Raw genomic sequence first — 15528 nt, 5'->3', positions numbered from 1 at the left:
GCCTTCATGTGTGCTTTGCTTAGGGTGGTAAAATCTTGCCATTTCGTTCCCAACGTTTATTTTTCTTTGTGTTCAGAAGTACATGAAATAGCATGCCCCTGCACGCGCTCGTGGAACTGACTGTGCTACGGCGACATTTTGTTTTTTATATATTTTTTTTTCTTTTTTTTATTTTCCCTTTGAGCGCGTGCTGTCGGCATCGGGTACTACAAATGGTGGCATCACACCTCAACAGAAGGAGATTTAGCCAACCTAGCCAGTACTGATGATCTAGAGGACTACAAGGTGACGCTGTTGCCCGCCCTCGACAAGTCGTAGAGCTCCACACAGTCATCCTTCTCCTTTGCAACTTCTGGCACCTGCAAAAAAAGAAAAAAAAAAAAGAAGAAAGCCTTTATTTTAGTGTTATTGGGACATCGCGTGGTTGGTTCGTTGAATCTGAACAACTAAATTCAGAGGGTTGAAGCTCTAACATGTAAAAATCCTTTCTGAGGGGCATTCATATTATGTACTATTTATCGTTATAGTGGAGATGAGGCTATTACTTTAAATTTCTAAATGTTCAAATAACGAGGGACGACATGGGGAAACGAAATGAGAATAAAGTAGAATACACCTACCCAGTGTTTATTCACTTGCATATTTATTCAATATATCCTTCTGCGCCCAAAGGCATTACAGAAAAAGAGGAAAGAAGTGGGGGTAAATTAAGTGAAAAACAAAGAATAAAAAATCTAGGTTTATTATTAAAAATGTACAAATGTCAGGAACATTAGAAATAAAAATAATTATACATTGAATAATAACGTTGACACGATCAGGTGACCAGATTCAAGCACTCGTAAATAAATCTGAAAAAAAAAAACAGTGTTTGATGATAACGTGACTCGCGACTCAGGTAAACAGTTCGATTGATGAGCGGTAAAAAGAAAAGGACTATCGACTATGAATATTCGAGAACCTTTATGTGATGGTCTACCCTGGGGGAGATGAAGTGCGGAGGTTGAAGAAATCTTCCTTTTTTATGCCAGTATTGTTGTTACATATCCTAGAAAAGCGTTTTAGACATAACGCGAACCTAAGGCATTTTAGTGGTTTGCATCTGAGAGAGTCTTTTGAGCAACTCGAGATTCTATACAGTATGGTCATAAATTCCGAACTCAAATCCTGCGGTACTGTTTTTTATTCTTTTGAGGTCATTACAAAGGTATTGTGTTTCGGGATCCCACAATGCACTAGTGTATTCAAGACTGGGCCCTATATTCGTCATATATAGTGTCTCCTTAACTTTGGGAAGGCAGCATCGAAACGTGCGTCCTAAGAAATGCAACATATACAATGGCTTAGCGGTGATTTGAATAATATTGGACTGCCAAAAATAACTGTTCTGTAAAATGTACCCCAAAATAATTTAACTCTGGAGTAACAGTGAGCTTAGTTTCAGTGAGGTTGTAACTTGTACGAATGAAGCAGCCGTTCATTTTTTTTTTTGTTTTGTAAAGCGCTCATGATGGCATTCATTAATGTTTAGTTAGTTTCATGTGCTACATTTGACAAGTCTATTATAAGAATCACCGACAGATCGATAAGCCACAAATTCGTTGGCATAAAGACAAATATTTGAATTTCTGCATCTATGCCCTCGGTGATATTGTTAATGTAATCAAAACATAAAAGGGGACCTAGAAATGATCCCTCCGGGAATCTTGAAGTGACGTTCACGTACGTTGAGTTTTTACTTTGCACTACAAAGGTCTATTTTCCCTCCGCAAAGTTCAGTTTAAACCATAATAACGCATTACCTGGAATATTTCATGAGGATAATTTAAGTAAGATTAATTCGACTGAAACTGAGTCGAACGCTTTTCTAACATCAAGAAAGGCGCAATCCACCTCGGAACTTGTATCGTATGAGGACACTAGATCATGATATCATTCTAATAATTGTGTTTCGCGCGAAACGCCGCTCCGAACGCCATGCTGTAAGGGAGAAAATGTTTGCGTTCAAATGATTGAGTAAAGTGTTATATATTATATGCTTTAACTATGTGGAACAGGCAGATAAAAGTGATATAGGTCGGTAGTTTTCAACTTTACTCTTAGAACCGCTCTTATACACAGGCACAACGCTGCGTACCTTCCATTCTGCAGGTAGATTTGAAAATGACAAGGACTTTGTGAACAAAATGAAAAGAAAACAAGAAGCAACGTCATCGGATTCCTTTAAAACGCGATTCGGAATTTCATTAGGACCAGCAGCCTAATCTGGGCTCACGTTAAGGAGGCCCCGGATTTGGTCAGCATTTGATTCAATGTTCGCCATTGGAGATAGGGGCTCAGCCAGGTACTACTGTTGCCCGCTCGGCATTAGTTCGGAGAAAATTGATTGGAAGTAATTATTGAAGTACACTGCTTTCTAAATGTCATCAAAACACAATGTGCAATTACTACCAAATAGCGGTATGCCAGCCACTTTCTTTCTGTATTTCCTGATATATTTACAAACAGCTTTAGGATTTGTTCAGGCGGTGTTCCAGAGAATTATCGAAGCTTTCTTTCTCCGTTTCTAACTGGTGTTTTTATGTATTATTTGATTGTTTTAGTTGTCTGAGATGCTCGGGGGTTAGTTAGGGTTTACAATATCTTAAATAAACACGCCATTTTTTTTTTTTTTACGACGGTTCTTAGTTTGCAATTCACCCAGGGCTTATCTTTATTCTGCCTTGACCACAGTATTTTTGATGGTACGTAAATATCAATTAAATACTTTAGCTTATAAAAAAGCATATTTCAAGGATTGTCAATATCCAAAGACAGGCCGAGTTCCTAACGCGGATTCGTCATAAGCAAGCAAAACATAAACACTAAATTTTTATTGCAATTTTAATTGGCAACACAAAAACCGTGAACCGATGTTTTTGTAGTAAAACTCTATGCTCTTCTTTTTTATTTATTTCCTTCCAAATGTGTAAGATTAAAAATTGATACCAAATGAGTGGTCGACTTTCAACTAAGTTAAAAGGGTCATGAAACAATTTTCCTACTTCTTCCTCCTTAGCTTTAATCCTCAACTCAAATGCGAATTGTTAAATCACGTGGTCGTAACATTCCTTCGGCACCGGTGCGATGACCCCTAGGTTCCACCGTGCTTTTTATGCACACAATAGAACTCGTCATTCCCCAGTGACAATAAGTTCCGTCAGGGCACTCATTGGTCACGAACGCGAATCCAAATATTCGTCGACGGGTTGATTGTTGACGAGCGCATACGTCCCAGTGACGCAGTTCTCGTGTCCAGTGCGTGAGCTGGGCTCTGCTGGCGTCAGTTTGGCGCCGGTGACGCGCTTTTGGAACCGCGGATGTATCATAGTGAAAAGGCGGAGAGCTTTCGAAGGCAAGGAGGTACAAAATAGTCCGCTATATTTTCAAATGTTCGTACCGAAAAGCTGGCTTTTGAGTTCCTAGCCTCTTTCTTTTGGCCAACTAAACGATATGCAATTAGTAAAGTCCCAATTTAAAATCATTCATCCCAACCCAAAATTCGTTTCATGGCCCCTTTAAGACGTTGGCTCAGTTTGGAACCGTTAGTATTACAACATTTATACCATTGACTTGCTAATGTTTAATTGTTCCGCTTTTTAGAATTTTACATGACTTGAATTTTAACTGTAAGTTATATCTTTTCCAGATTTTTTTTTTGGTCAACAGATGTCTGACTAAGGTGTTTGTAATAATTTTATTTCATTCATGGAATAAAAGTTTTCCCAAGAAAACGTTGATACCGCACCTTATAAAAAAGAAAGAACAACGACATTGGAACTGGAGTTGACACTAGAGAGTTTTAGTAATACGTATAGCAGCAAACGTAAGCCGCCTACGTTAGCGTTAACGCTGCGTCCTCCATACTGCGCATGAGCCATACTTACGTACTGCGGCGAGCTATGCGTACGTACGCTCGCTATCGCTTTTTGCGAGCGTACGTGGCGGTCCCCTGCATGCCATTCTCGTTGCTCACGTCGCTCACGGGAAAGCGCGAGACTACTCCTGTTTGGAAAATGGCGACGGGGAGGCAAACCAGTGGAAGTGGTACGCGCGTTGTGCGGGTTCGCTTCACCATTGAAGATGACCTCAACCTTGTGGAAAAAAGAGAAAGAAGACGAGGAAAAGGGCGAGGGTCGTGGCGGGCCAGGACACGCGGAGTTCGGAGCTGGAGACAGACGAAAGAGCCGGTGCCGAGCAAGGCCTCCAACTGAAGACCCGGACCACTAGACAGCCTTGGCCTCCTCTTCATCGGACTCTGAACTTAAGTACAGACAAAACCTTCTCCCAGTGGTAGCGCTTCCCCGTATGACTTCCTCGGAGCGAGTGGAACTCGGCCTGATTGGGTGGTATTGACAGGCGACCCACAACCTCCTCAAAGAAATCAACGCGACGAACCCTTTCGAGCGCCCACAAAGATGGGTGTCGGTAGCCAAGAACGTTGGAGACGTCGTCGAACCCAAAAAGGTGGTTTTTCTGCAGTCGGTACGCGGGTGGTGTGACGTATTGCTTGCATACTTCCAAGCAAATGACGATTCCAAGATAAGAAAGTAGGGATCCCACAACACACTCGAACGAACTATAGATCAAACTGCTGGTCGCACAGCCATAAAAAAAAGACAAAACACGTTCACAACAGCCAACTTGAAAGAGATTCACGCACTTCGTAGCAAAGTGACGAGATTCGCAGTGCTAAATTGGCGTTACCCAATACCCGCCTTAAATTGTTTAGGGGCAGTTCGTAGGAGCACATCTAGATGTCGCTGCAAGCCTACCTATCGTTACGTATGCGTTTGCCTCCCGCTATACTAAAAGTTCGCGTTCAATGCGCTCCGCAAAGTTACGTCGACAGCTAGCGTGCGTTATACGCAGTGCTGACGGAAGGGACTTTACGCTATTCTAAAACTCTCTATTATCATCCGGTTAAGGTCCCCATTTCAACACGATGTTAAATCTCATGGTATCGTGTTATGAAAATCAAAGACACTCGAATGCAAAAGGCCAAAAACGTTAGGCAGAGAACTTTGTGAGTACTTAACATAATCGCCTCAGGCGACTTAAAATCATCTGCCACCAGCTGGCCTCCACTCTCCATATCTTTATTTTTACTCCTTTTTATTTCTTCAAGCCAAGCTGTATCGCCTCAAAAGGTTGAATATATCGTCTTTGTTGCTTTCTTCCAGGTAAACTATTTTGGACGTGGACACTTGTAATCAAAGGTCCTTGGTTTCTAAACATTTTTTTTTGAAGTTTAGTAAAGGTATTTTAGCCTACGTTTTAATATGGTGTCAAAATTTGGGAATCAGAATTGTCCGGGAATCAAATTACTTTCTCCGGGAAAATGGCAATTAACCTTCCACAACAAATGAACGTCTCGATCGAGTCCACGCTATTACCTAGCCCCACGTGAATAACATTAGAAAAAAAAGTGACCTCGCACCTGCCCAAAATTACATCACCAAACCTTTTGGTGTATATTGATCATTATGACCATATCAATAATTGCCTCGAAATAAATTGACAAGGTTTTATTTCAACCGCCAAGATAAACTACGCATTTCCCAACGCTCATTCTCCACTTAAAGGTAGTGTTGAAAGTCCAAACCGGATGCTAAAGTTTCAGCCCGAGCAGATATCTTATTCATAAGTTATAAGCGATTTTCTAAAAATGTCAATGGGAAGATGGTGGCCGACGGAGTAACCGAAAACGGGCAAAAATTAGCTCCATTTTCCCATTGAAATTTTCAGAAAAATCACTTATTACTTTTAAACAAGATATCGGTTCGCGCTGCAACTTTGGCATCTGGGACCTCTGGCGCTACCCTTGGACGGAAAATGAGCGTTCGGCAATGCGTAGTTTATTTTCGCGGCAAAAAAAAAACAAAAAAAAACAACAAAAAAACTTGCAAATATTTCAAGGGATACCCTGCAGCTTCTCTCAGCAATCTGCGCTTCAGGGCATGAAGACTCCATTCTCTGATTACCGTGTGGGTGCCGACATTTTGTTTCCGAGTGCAGAGCGTGCGCATTAGGCGATAGTTAGGATTTTAAATAGTGACCACCTGTGCTTTAGATATTTCAGAAGGCTCAGGCGATATTGTTTTGCTCTACTATGGATTGTTTCAACGCTTCTAGGCATCAACAACGACAAAAAAAAAACAAAAAAAAAAACCTTTTTCTACCTATCAAGAGCAGAAAAAATATCTTTAGACAATTGTCAACAACAATTCTGAGCAACAAGACGGCTGAAGGGTGGTTATTTAGAAAAATACCTTATTCAGTCCGCGCGAATGATATGACTCTGATTAAGTTGTAATAATGAACAAGCGACCTGGGAGATGCTCTGAACGCGAACGTCAATAGGTACAGCGGCCCAGTGCCGACCAACTTTCGAGATCAGAAATAAATAAATAAACGTGACATCGCTCGGCTCTATGCTCCAGCATAACGCCCACTAATTTCAGCACAGAGAGGGAGTGGAAGCGTCTTCCGAGGGAGCACACGGGAAGCTACATGGCACCCCGAATTACGTCCCTAGGAGGAGGACCAGGTGCGACCCTCAAGACTGGGAGTGAGTTCAGCGGTGCCAGAAATCCCAATATCTTTTTTTTTTTTTACACAAACAACTAGGACACGCAGGCGAAATCGGTTTTCTGTTCTTTACTTCAGAAGTGTCAGAAGGCAACCTCCACAATGTTTTGACTGAAATCTGGAAATCGTTGCACCGCCCCTTCCTCCCCTTTAATATTGTCCCTGAAACCTCCGGCCTTTTGTACGTCACAAAATCGACATCGTTACTCACAACATAGTTTTTCTCTCTTCAGAGATGGCTACTTAACAAAGAATGAGGAAAATCCTAACATTTCCGATTTCAAGATAGGGTAGTTATGATTGTGTTTTCACCGATGGGGCCTGAGCTACGGTAGAGTGTCTCAGACCACTTTTCAAAATCGGCGGGGGGTCTGAGACCCCCCTTCCCCCGCCGATTGCTTCTGGTCAAGAGATCCAACGAGTCAAAAGATCCAACGTGTCAAAAAGTCCAATAATGGATCTTATGACTCGTTGGATCTTTTGACTCGCCAGACACGAGTTAAAAGATCCAATGTGGGTCAAAACCTCCAACGAGCCAAAAGATCCAACGAGTCAAAAGGTCCACGGCAAGTCAAGAGGTCCAACGAGTCAAAAGATCCAACTAGTCAGAAGGTCCAATAATGGATCTTTTTACGCGTTGGATCTCTTGACTCGGCAGATTTGAGTCAAGAGATTCATTGCGGGTGAAAAGCTCCAATTACTCGAGAACTGCCGCTTCATATTGCAAAGGAGTCACTGAAAGCCCCTCACAGCTCCTTCCCTAGTCTCCTTCCCTAGTCGCAAGGAGGCGTTGTACAGTAGGAATCAGTTCAGTAGGCCTTGAGCCAAACGCACGGGGGCTCAGCATAATGCTCAGCACCCCCTAGAAAATGTCAGCGGGTGCTTAAGCCCCTGTTGCCCCCCCGTCCCTCCCCCCTTCCCCCCCCCCCCCCCCCCGGGTCCCTGACGCACTAGATTATTTGAACATTAAAATCATTTCACGGCCCCTTTAAAGGGGTCATGAAACGTTATCGGGTTGGAACGTTCATGACTTGGCCGGTTTGTACTGGTCCCAGCGTGGCATAAGTATGATCGCACAGGCCACCACTGATTCATAAACTTCTCTGTCGCGGTGAAATTGTGAAATCGCGAAGATAAAAGGGGACTATTTCTTTCAATCTGGCTTTTGCAAAGCTGAATGACGTGATTGTGGAATCGAAATCACCCGACAGACGACACTCGAGCGCTGCTCATGCATAGATTAGACACGAGAGCTACGTGAGCACTCGCCTTCAGCTCGTAACAATCTATGCCTCCGCGGACACTCGGCTAGTGGCTCGTGTCCAACCACAGCGGTGACGAGAATAGCCCAACTCCAACAATGTCTGAGCTGAGCACACGTTCCCTACTTCGTCAAACCCAGCATGTGGGTATGATTAACGTTAAATGTATAGGATAGGCGCTGGGCCACGTGGCCGCTTGTTCTGGCTCCGAGTTGAGGGGATGAACGATGCTTATATTTATCAAATTGATTTGGCAACTGTGCTTAAAAAGAAAAACTAATGCAAGTTTATTCAGTGATTAACGTTAGGGAGTGATTCTAACTAGTATTTAGCACAAGTAGAAAAATCGTTTCAAGGCTCCTTTAGGATGCGCCTTAGATGGCCACTTCGAAACGAGGAACTTGCGATAATTCACCGGTTTTTTTGGTGCAAATAAGATATCGAACTTGGCCAATGTGAAGGCAAATGACGAAAAATAATTCAAAATAGTAATTTAAAAAGTATATATATTTTTAAAGGCGGGTTGATTGTATGGTAAACTTTTCCTTTTTAATAAACTTTTAGGTTCGACACAAGATATAACGAAATTTAAATTAGCCTTTGATAAGCGGTCGCTGTAATGGATCATGGGATGCAAGGCTCAACATATTTCGCGAAAATGTGGAAAGTACAATGTTTTTTGTTTTTTTCTCAGCTTTATTATGTGCGAATAAAATAATTCAGTTTGCACGAAAAAAATCGACAAGGTGCCGTACATTACAAGGGTAAGTAATATAAAACTTCCATGATTATGAAAAAAAAAAATATATATATATATATATATCGGTACTATCGCGATACATCGAAACACTAATCAAACTGTGCATGGCTTTTGATCAATGCTGTTCAACCTGAACACGAGCCAGTAAAGCGTGTGCATGCGCAGCAAGACAAGGGGTACTATGGTCCTTCTCCAACTGTAAAATGCCTCCAACACAAAGGTGTCCAAAGCGTCGCGCAGGTCGAGATGACCCTTGAGGCTTTCGGCTTCTAGCATAGGCTGCGGCCCATCCTTCGGTATTTAGGTGCACCACGCAGTAGTGGTTACACGAACGTAAGCCAATTCCAGTCAGCGGTCATGCTGCACTGGCTGGCAAGATACTGCGACATGTTGACCCTCTGGATAACTGCCAAACATTACACTGCTGAAATGATCCACATAACCCTTCCTCCCGGTTGAGCTCATGCTGCGTATAGACCAACGCGCTGTTTCTATACAAGCCCTCACAAGGTGTGGGAAAAGGCGCAGTTTCCGCACGAGGTATGGCCACTGCACGTGCGTAGGGAGCGCGTCAAGTGGACCGTCTGCGCGTGCGCAATGCCGATAACAGCACCACCGCAAAGGTGGGACGTCAGCACCGCGTGTTGGTCTATACGTGCCTCGTAATTCAGTCACCAATCAACTGTTCGTTGATTTCTAAATTCGAGGAACACCTTACGTCCCCACTACCGTGCAGCGTGCACAACTCGAGAAATTCCTGCGTTAGTCAAGCATACCGCGCGAAGAGATGGCGTTGGTCACCATCCGATTGAACTGGAAAACGCAAAGCGCCGTGACACAGCCAGCCATTCAGTATCCCAAAATCTGTTGTCCCCGAGGCCACTGTATCCTCGTCTCTCATCTCCCTCTTTTTTGTCGCTTTGTTATTCGACGCGGGATCCCACCCTGCTTCAGTGCAGTGACCGTCACTCTCCTCCTTGCCACCCAAAAGCCGTCATTCATCGTAGTTTTTGCCTTTCTTTCTTTTCCTGCTCTTCTTCAAAGCCCTTTCCCCCTTCCCCGGTGATCGGGCAGAGAGTCAAGAGGTCCAACGACTCAAAAGGTCTAAAACGAAACATTTGGCTCGTTGGATCTTTTGATTCGCCAAACACGAGTCAAGAGATCCAAAGTGGGTCAAGAGGTCCAACGAGTCAAAAGATCCAACGAGTCAGAAGGTCCAATAATGGATCTTTTGACGCGTTGGATCTTTTGACTCGTTGGACCTCTTCACTTGGAATCCCCGCCGATTAGCACTGGCTACCCCCCCCCCCCCCCCTCTCTTCTCTTTACTGAATGTTGAAGTTAGAACCTCTAAGCAAGCAGTCAATCCTGGAACGCAAACTAAATGATGTAGAAAACTGCATTGGGTACTGATTGGCTATTCCCTCTGGTCACGTGACATGACGTTGAAATGTAGTTTTTCCATATGCAGTACGACCTATGGTCCTAAAATTATGCAGTTGGCGGTGACGTCAAAATATCGTCACGATCCACTTTGACGATGCAGTTAACCACTTTGACTATGCAGGTAAAAGGTCGAGACGGAGCGGGAGATCGTTCTGCGTTCTAAAAGATGGCGACCCTAACATATGCATCTCTACTATTGGGTTTGCCAGCGGATCGAGTTTTTAGAGATCAGCGGAATGCTTTCGAGACGAGCGATGCGAGGTTTGTGGGCGAATACCGGCTGACCAAAGGGGCGACTCGGTGGCTGTGCGACCAGCTTCGCGGAAAGCTCCAGCGGCGTCGCGAAGGGCCCCGTGGGCTGACGGTCGACCAACAAGTCCTCGGAGCTCTACGCTTCTTCGCCGCTGGCGGCTTCCAGGGTGCCGTCAGGAGCGACGAAAACATTGGTGTTCACCAGTGCTCTGTGAGTCGCGTACTTGTTGATGTCACCAACGCTATCATCGATTGCCTCGGATCGGAGTGCTGTTCTTTCCAGCAAACTAAAGCAGAGAAGGCACTCACAAAACCGAAGTTCTTCGAGCGATGCAAGTTCAGCGGCGTGATCGATAAATATTCTAAATACTCTTACACGATTCAACACGATTGTGCGTTTATTTGAGTGCACCCCATATAAGCGATTTGGCTGGGCGAAAAGTCAAGCTAGTTCATTCATACTTCAGGTAGAGCGAAAGAGATATATACTTTATTTTAAGGCGACTACTTCAGGTAAGCCCAGCCGAACTGGAAAAAAACGTACACATAAAGTGAAGACCTTACGCACCGTGGGACTAACAACTGATTTTCTTTTTCCTCCTCTTTTACTACAAACTCAGCTTGAGAGAAATATTCTTTTTTTTTTTTTTTTTTTTTTTTTGCTTTTTATTTTACCGAAAATGTAACCCCCGAAGGAAAATTCTTCGTTCTCGTGCAGCACGATAGAAGTTGCAGAAACGCATTCAAACAAAGTAAAAACGCAAAATTTGTCGTTAGTTTTTATACAGCAGGAGGTTAGTCCGCCTGAACATAGCGACATTGTTACCCACTGCAGATAAGCAATTTATCCAGTGCAGAACGACTGCTAGCCTGGGGTCTTTAACGTGCGTCACGCAGTACCGATAAACGACCACACGCCGGTATGATGCTCATCCAGATCGGCGATTCTCGCAAATTCTCTGTAGGGGAAAAAAAACTATGTAGTTTCAACTGAATCGCCACTGTTCGGCGACGTCACCGGACACGTCACGGTGCAGTTCTTTTTCGATGGAGTTCGTTGGCGATGGAGGTTAGGCTCCTCCCACCGGCGACGTCACGATGCAGTTTCTCCGCCGCTTTCTCCAGCATAAACAGACTGGCCCTTAGCGTAACGACGCATCAGCCTTCTTAAATGCGAGCTGCAAGCATTGTTGTGAGTTATCTTGTGTTTTACTAGAAACAACGCCGGGTCCTAAATCTGGTTGAAGCTTTTAAGATAACGTCATAATTCTGCTTGATAACTTATCTCCACGATTCAATCACAGAGGTGCCTGAAGGATGTGAAACACCGCATCATATTCTCAAAGAACAAAATCAGCTAAGTAAAAAGTAACAAAAAATAAACCGAGAAAATATTTTTCAAGTTGAGCTCCCGCGACACCGCGCGGAGTGGTCCCATGCGGCAGCTTCTCCACACAGCATGACGGAATGGACCAATTATCCGAGCCGTGGCGCATGCTCTGTTGTTAGCTACCGCCTAGAGCCATCTATGTATTTGTAAAGAAATTATTGATCTTGTTTAGCTCACGCCCTCCATCTTAGGCTACAAGATGTACATTTCGGCACATAGAGCTTGTGTATTTAGTAACGCATTAGTTACGCTCCCTCTCAGTTCGAAAACGGTTAAAACAGCAACGTGGAGACTCTGGTTAAAAAACTTCACAAATGGCACCGAGAGCTCCCAGCTTTATAACATAACACTCACCAGGCACACGCCACTGCCTGGAAAAAATAGGAATAAAGAACTGTGTTTTCTTGCTCCCTACTTTGTGACAACTTATTGCTGCGCAAACCAAGCTGCATGCCCCATTTAGAGCGTCAGAACATGTGCCTGGGCTCAGATAAGGTGCATTGCCGTCGTGCTGTGTGGAGAAGCTGCCGCATGGAACCACTCCGCGCGGTGTCGCGGAAGCTCAACTTCAAAAAATATTTTCTCGCTTAAAAAAGATATTACTTCGTTTAAATTTTATAAATCACAAGTTCGTATGACGCTCTATCGCTTGAGTGGTCTGGCACATTTTTACTTGGACCACCTCACTGCGAAATTTGCGGTTTAATTTAAGTCAAAATGCCGTTTTACGCAAATTTAAGCTTCAATATAACAAAAACCTTTTTCTTAACGGTAGCAAGCTATTTCATGCAAAACGTATATCTACAATAGATGCGGAAAACACTCCTAGCACGGGTATACAGACTTTCAAATTTAAACAAAAAAAATCTCGAAAACGGCACAAATTCAGCATTTTGTCTTCAATTAAAAAAAAAGGATACAACCATATTATTTAAAATTGGCCTCATATGAAGCGATAATGCAAGTAGAATAGGACAGAAAAAATTGTGCGTTGGTAACTAAAGATCTGTACTTTTGGCAATTTTTTTACTTGTGCCTAGTTTCGCGCCTCTTGGGGAATTTCAAACAGCGCTAGCGCGTCCAAAATATTTTTGTGAACGAAAATATTTAGGCAAGTGACTATTCAACAGATAAAGAACATCTGTGATTTTTTTCAAAAGAATCGGCGATGGTCGAGCGTCACGCCTGGGACGTTCGGCATGGAATGACCCAAATACGTTATTCACTACTCGCGAAATAAAGAAACGCGTTACCAACCTGGGTTACTTTAAAATAAGAGAAACGCGTTACACTTACTAATAAAGAGTAAGTACGTTACGTTTACGTTACTTTTTATTTATAAACTGACGATAAGAGCGTTTGTCTGGCTAAAGTGTTTTTTTTTAAACTGAATAAAAGGGTGTGGGGCGAGGGTTCTTGTCTAAAGTGTGACATTTTGCGAGCGGAAAAGAGAAGCAAAACGTTTAGTGTATGTGGAATCAGCGCAATAATTAATTCCTTGGCGCCTATACTTCGGTTCAGCTTAAGTCCAGAAGCAGCCGTCGCTACGAGCTAAGGGGATCATTCAAGCAACCTCAAAAGCGCAAGTCACTGAGCCTTTTCTTTGTTTATGATTAGTTCAACGATGACAGAACACGTACCGAAACAAAACCGGTTGGTTCCCTTTGGATGCTGTCTGATTCGTCCTATCAGCTCGTAGCGTCGGCTGCGTCTGGACTTAAGGTAAAACGAAATGTAAAAACACGAAAAAAATTTAGGTGTACTTTTTTCATGTTTTGGGAAGAAGATGTAACGACCAACCTAACTACGTTACCTGTCATTCAATACAAGTAACGTAAGTACGTTACCCGTTATTGTTCTGGAAAAGTAACCAGTGCGTTACTACGTTACCAAAAAAAGTAATGCGCTACCGCCAACACTGCTCAGGAACTGGACGGTCGCTCCAAAAGTAGACGGCATCTAGCTGAAATTACTCGGAGAAACATCGGTTTTATTTGTTATATCTCCATTTAAATTGTTCTATTCAGAACGAGAAACAAATCATGCACTCACCATTATAGCACTGAAAAAGCGTGCGTCGGTTACGATTCCGAAAGGTTCTCTAGACTACCATATAGCATCATCCTTACTGCAAAAAGGCTCGCGGATCGCCACGAGACGTGGCCGCCAAAAGTGAAAAGGTAGAGCGTCAGACACGACTCATGTAACGGGTGTCCGGCTGCGGCGAGACACCGAAACACACTTGTCCCGAGCGATGGAATGTCCCCTCGTGCTTCTCTCGTTCCTCGGGCTACCGCTTCTTTTCTCGTCGGGTTTGAAAACCATGTTTCGGGTCCTCGCCGCTGCAAAAGCTGTGCGCTGAATACCAGACTCCCCGAGAAATGCTCTGTGCTACCAGATCCTCCCGCTCCAAATCTGCGACGGGGCACTTTATGGCTCTGTCATCCAACTGCCAGGCTTTGTAAGTATAGAGGAGGCTATGATACTACTAGAAGCTTCGCCTTCAGCGCGAGCTTTCTATCCTCGCTAACACAAGTGTGAACGCGCAGGCACGCTCAACGAGAGCACTACGGAAGTCAGCGAGCTCGGTCTGGCGCGGTGGCGGGTTCTGAGCTGCTGTTAACCGCCGGGTCCGTGCTGCCTCCATTTGACGGCTGTTTCTCCAATCAGGGGTCGCTAAGCACCATTTAGTCCCCTCTCCCTTCTCCTTATACTCGTCTGCTGTACACTGATGGCACTTGGATAACTTTCCTCAAGAGGTTTCGATGTAATCTTTAATATTATGAATATACGTTTCATCAAACCCAAAGTTAATCTGAAGGCGTTCACCAATCAAGAATGGCGACCAAAGCGACGCTCTCAGTCGTGCACGTCACCAATAGGAGTAAAACAAACGTTCCTAAAAATGAATACAACAGAAGCACAAACAAAGAGATCTTACTAAATCGGAGTCCGGTAAGAGATTAAGTTTCTTCCAGAGCCGGATGAAGACGTCGCTTGTAAACCGCAGTTGGCTGCTTGCGTGCCGTCCGCCACCTGCAGGGAAAAAGCAGTTGTGTAGCAACAGATATGGTGCCTGGTGCCTATACTTTACTCCACTGTAAACTTCCGGACCTTATATATATATATATGGGTGGTTTCATCTCAAATCGTGCAGGCAAAAAGGGTCGAATTTTTAATTTTGATGAAAAAAATATATGTTATGGCGCCGTTTCTAAAACCGCAGTCGACACAAACCGCAAGTTCGTCGGATTTTTGGTTCTCGACTTATGAATTTTTAAAGAGGCCGCGGCGAAAAGCAGTGTTTTTCACACCCGTCGTGGGTCGGATGTTTCGCTTGATCTCCCGCCATGGATTTTCGGTCCACATTATATTATCTTTTTTGAAGCACTCTGTGGACACATTTAAAAGGCTCCAATACCATGAAATAATTTTAGGCCTTTTGCTTTTTTTCTCTAAAAATGTCAAAAACGCCTCCTCGGTCAATTGTTGACGAACTTTGACAATTAATTACTGGAGATCTACTTGGGTTACACCGATATTTTTTATGTCCACGGAGAGCCCAAAATACGCTCATTTTATTTATTATAAAATTCTTTGGCTGTATAAAATATCCTTCGCGGTACGTTTACGTTAATATTATGCAAAAAACCAAAAAGTACCATTTTTGAAATTGATTTTCTCAAAAAACCCATTTTTTATTTTTTTTAATTTTTTGTTCAAATGTAGATATGATAGTTGTCTACACGAAAATCAAGCCTAGAGAGTGTATATTTTGTTTGCATGTT

At 43.4% G+C, this 15528-nt stretch overlaps 1 protein-coding gene across 1 annotated transcript in view; it reads right to left on the bottom strand.

The window, feature by feature from the left end:
* Positions 1-278: 278 nt before the first annotated feature.
* The window catches only part of LOC115317540 (sodium-coupled monocarboxylate transporter 1), a 141413-nt gene continuing 126163 nt past the window's right edge, over positions 279-15528 (bottom strand). Inside the window, exons 14-15 of the mRNA XM_040218554.1 lie at positions 14682-14776; positions 279-359 (exon numbers count right to left, since the gene is read on the bottom strand). Coding sequence (XP_040074488.1) covers positions 279-359; positions 14682-14776 — 176 coding nt within the window. The remainder of the gene's footprint in view (positions 360-14681; positions 14777-15528) is intronic.

Source organism: Ixodes scapularis, unplaced genomic scaffold, assembly GCF_016920785.2.
Source record: "Ixodes scapularis isolate PalLabHiFi unplaced genomic scaffold, ASM1692078v2 ptg000044l_1__unscaffolded, whole genome shotgun sequence".
Taxonomy (NCBI): Eukaryota; Metazoa; Arthropoda; class Arachnida; order Ixodida; family Ixodidae; genus Ixodes; species Ixodes scapularis.
This window is presented reverse-complemented; position numbering and strand designations above follow the sequence as displayed.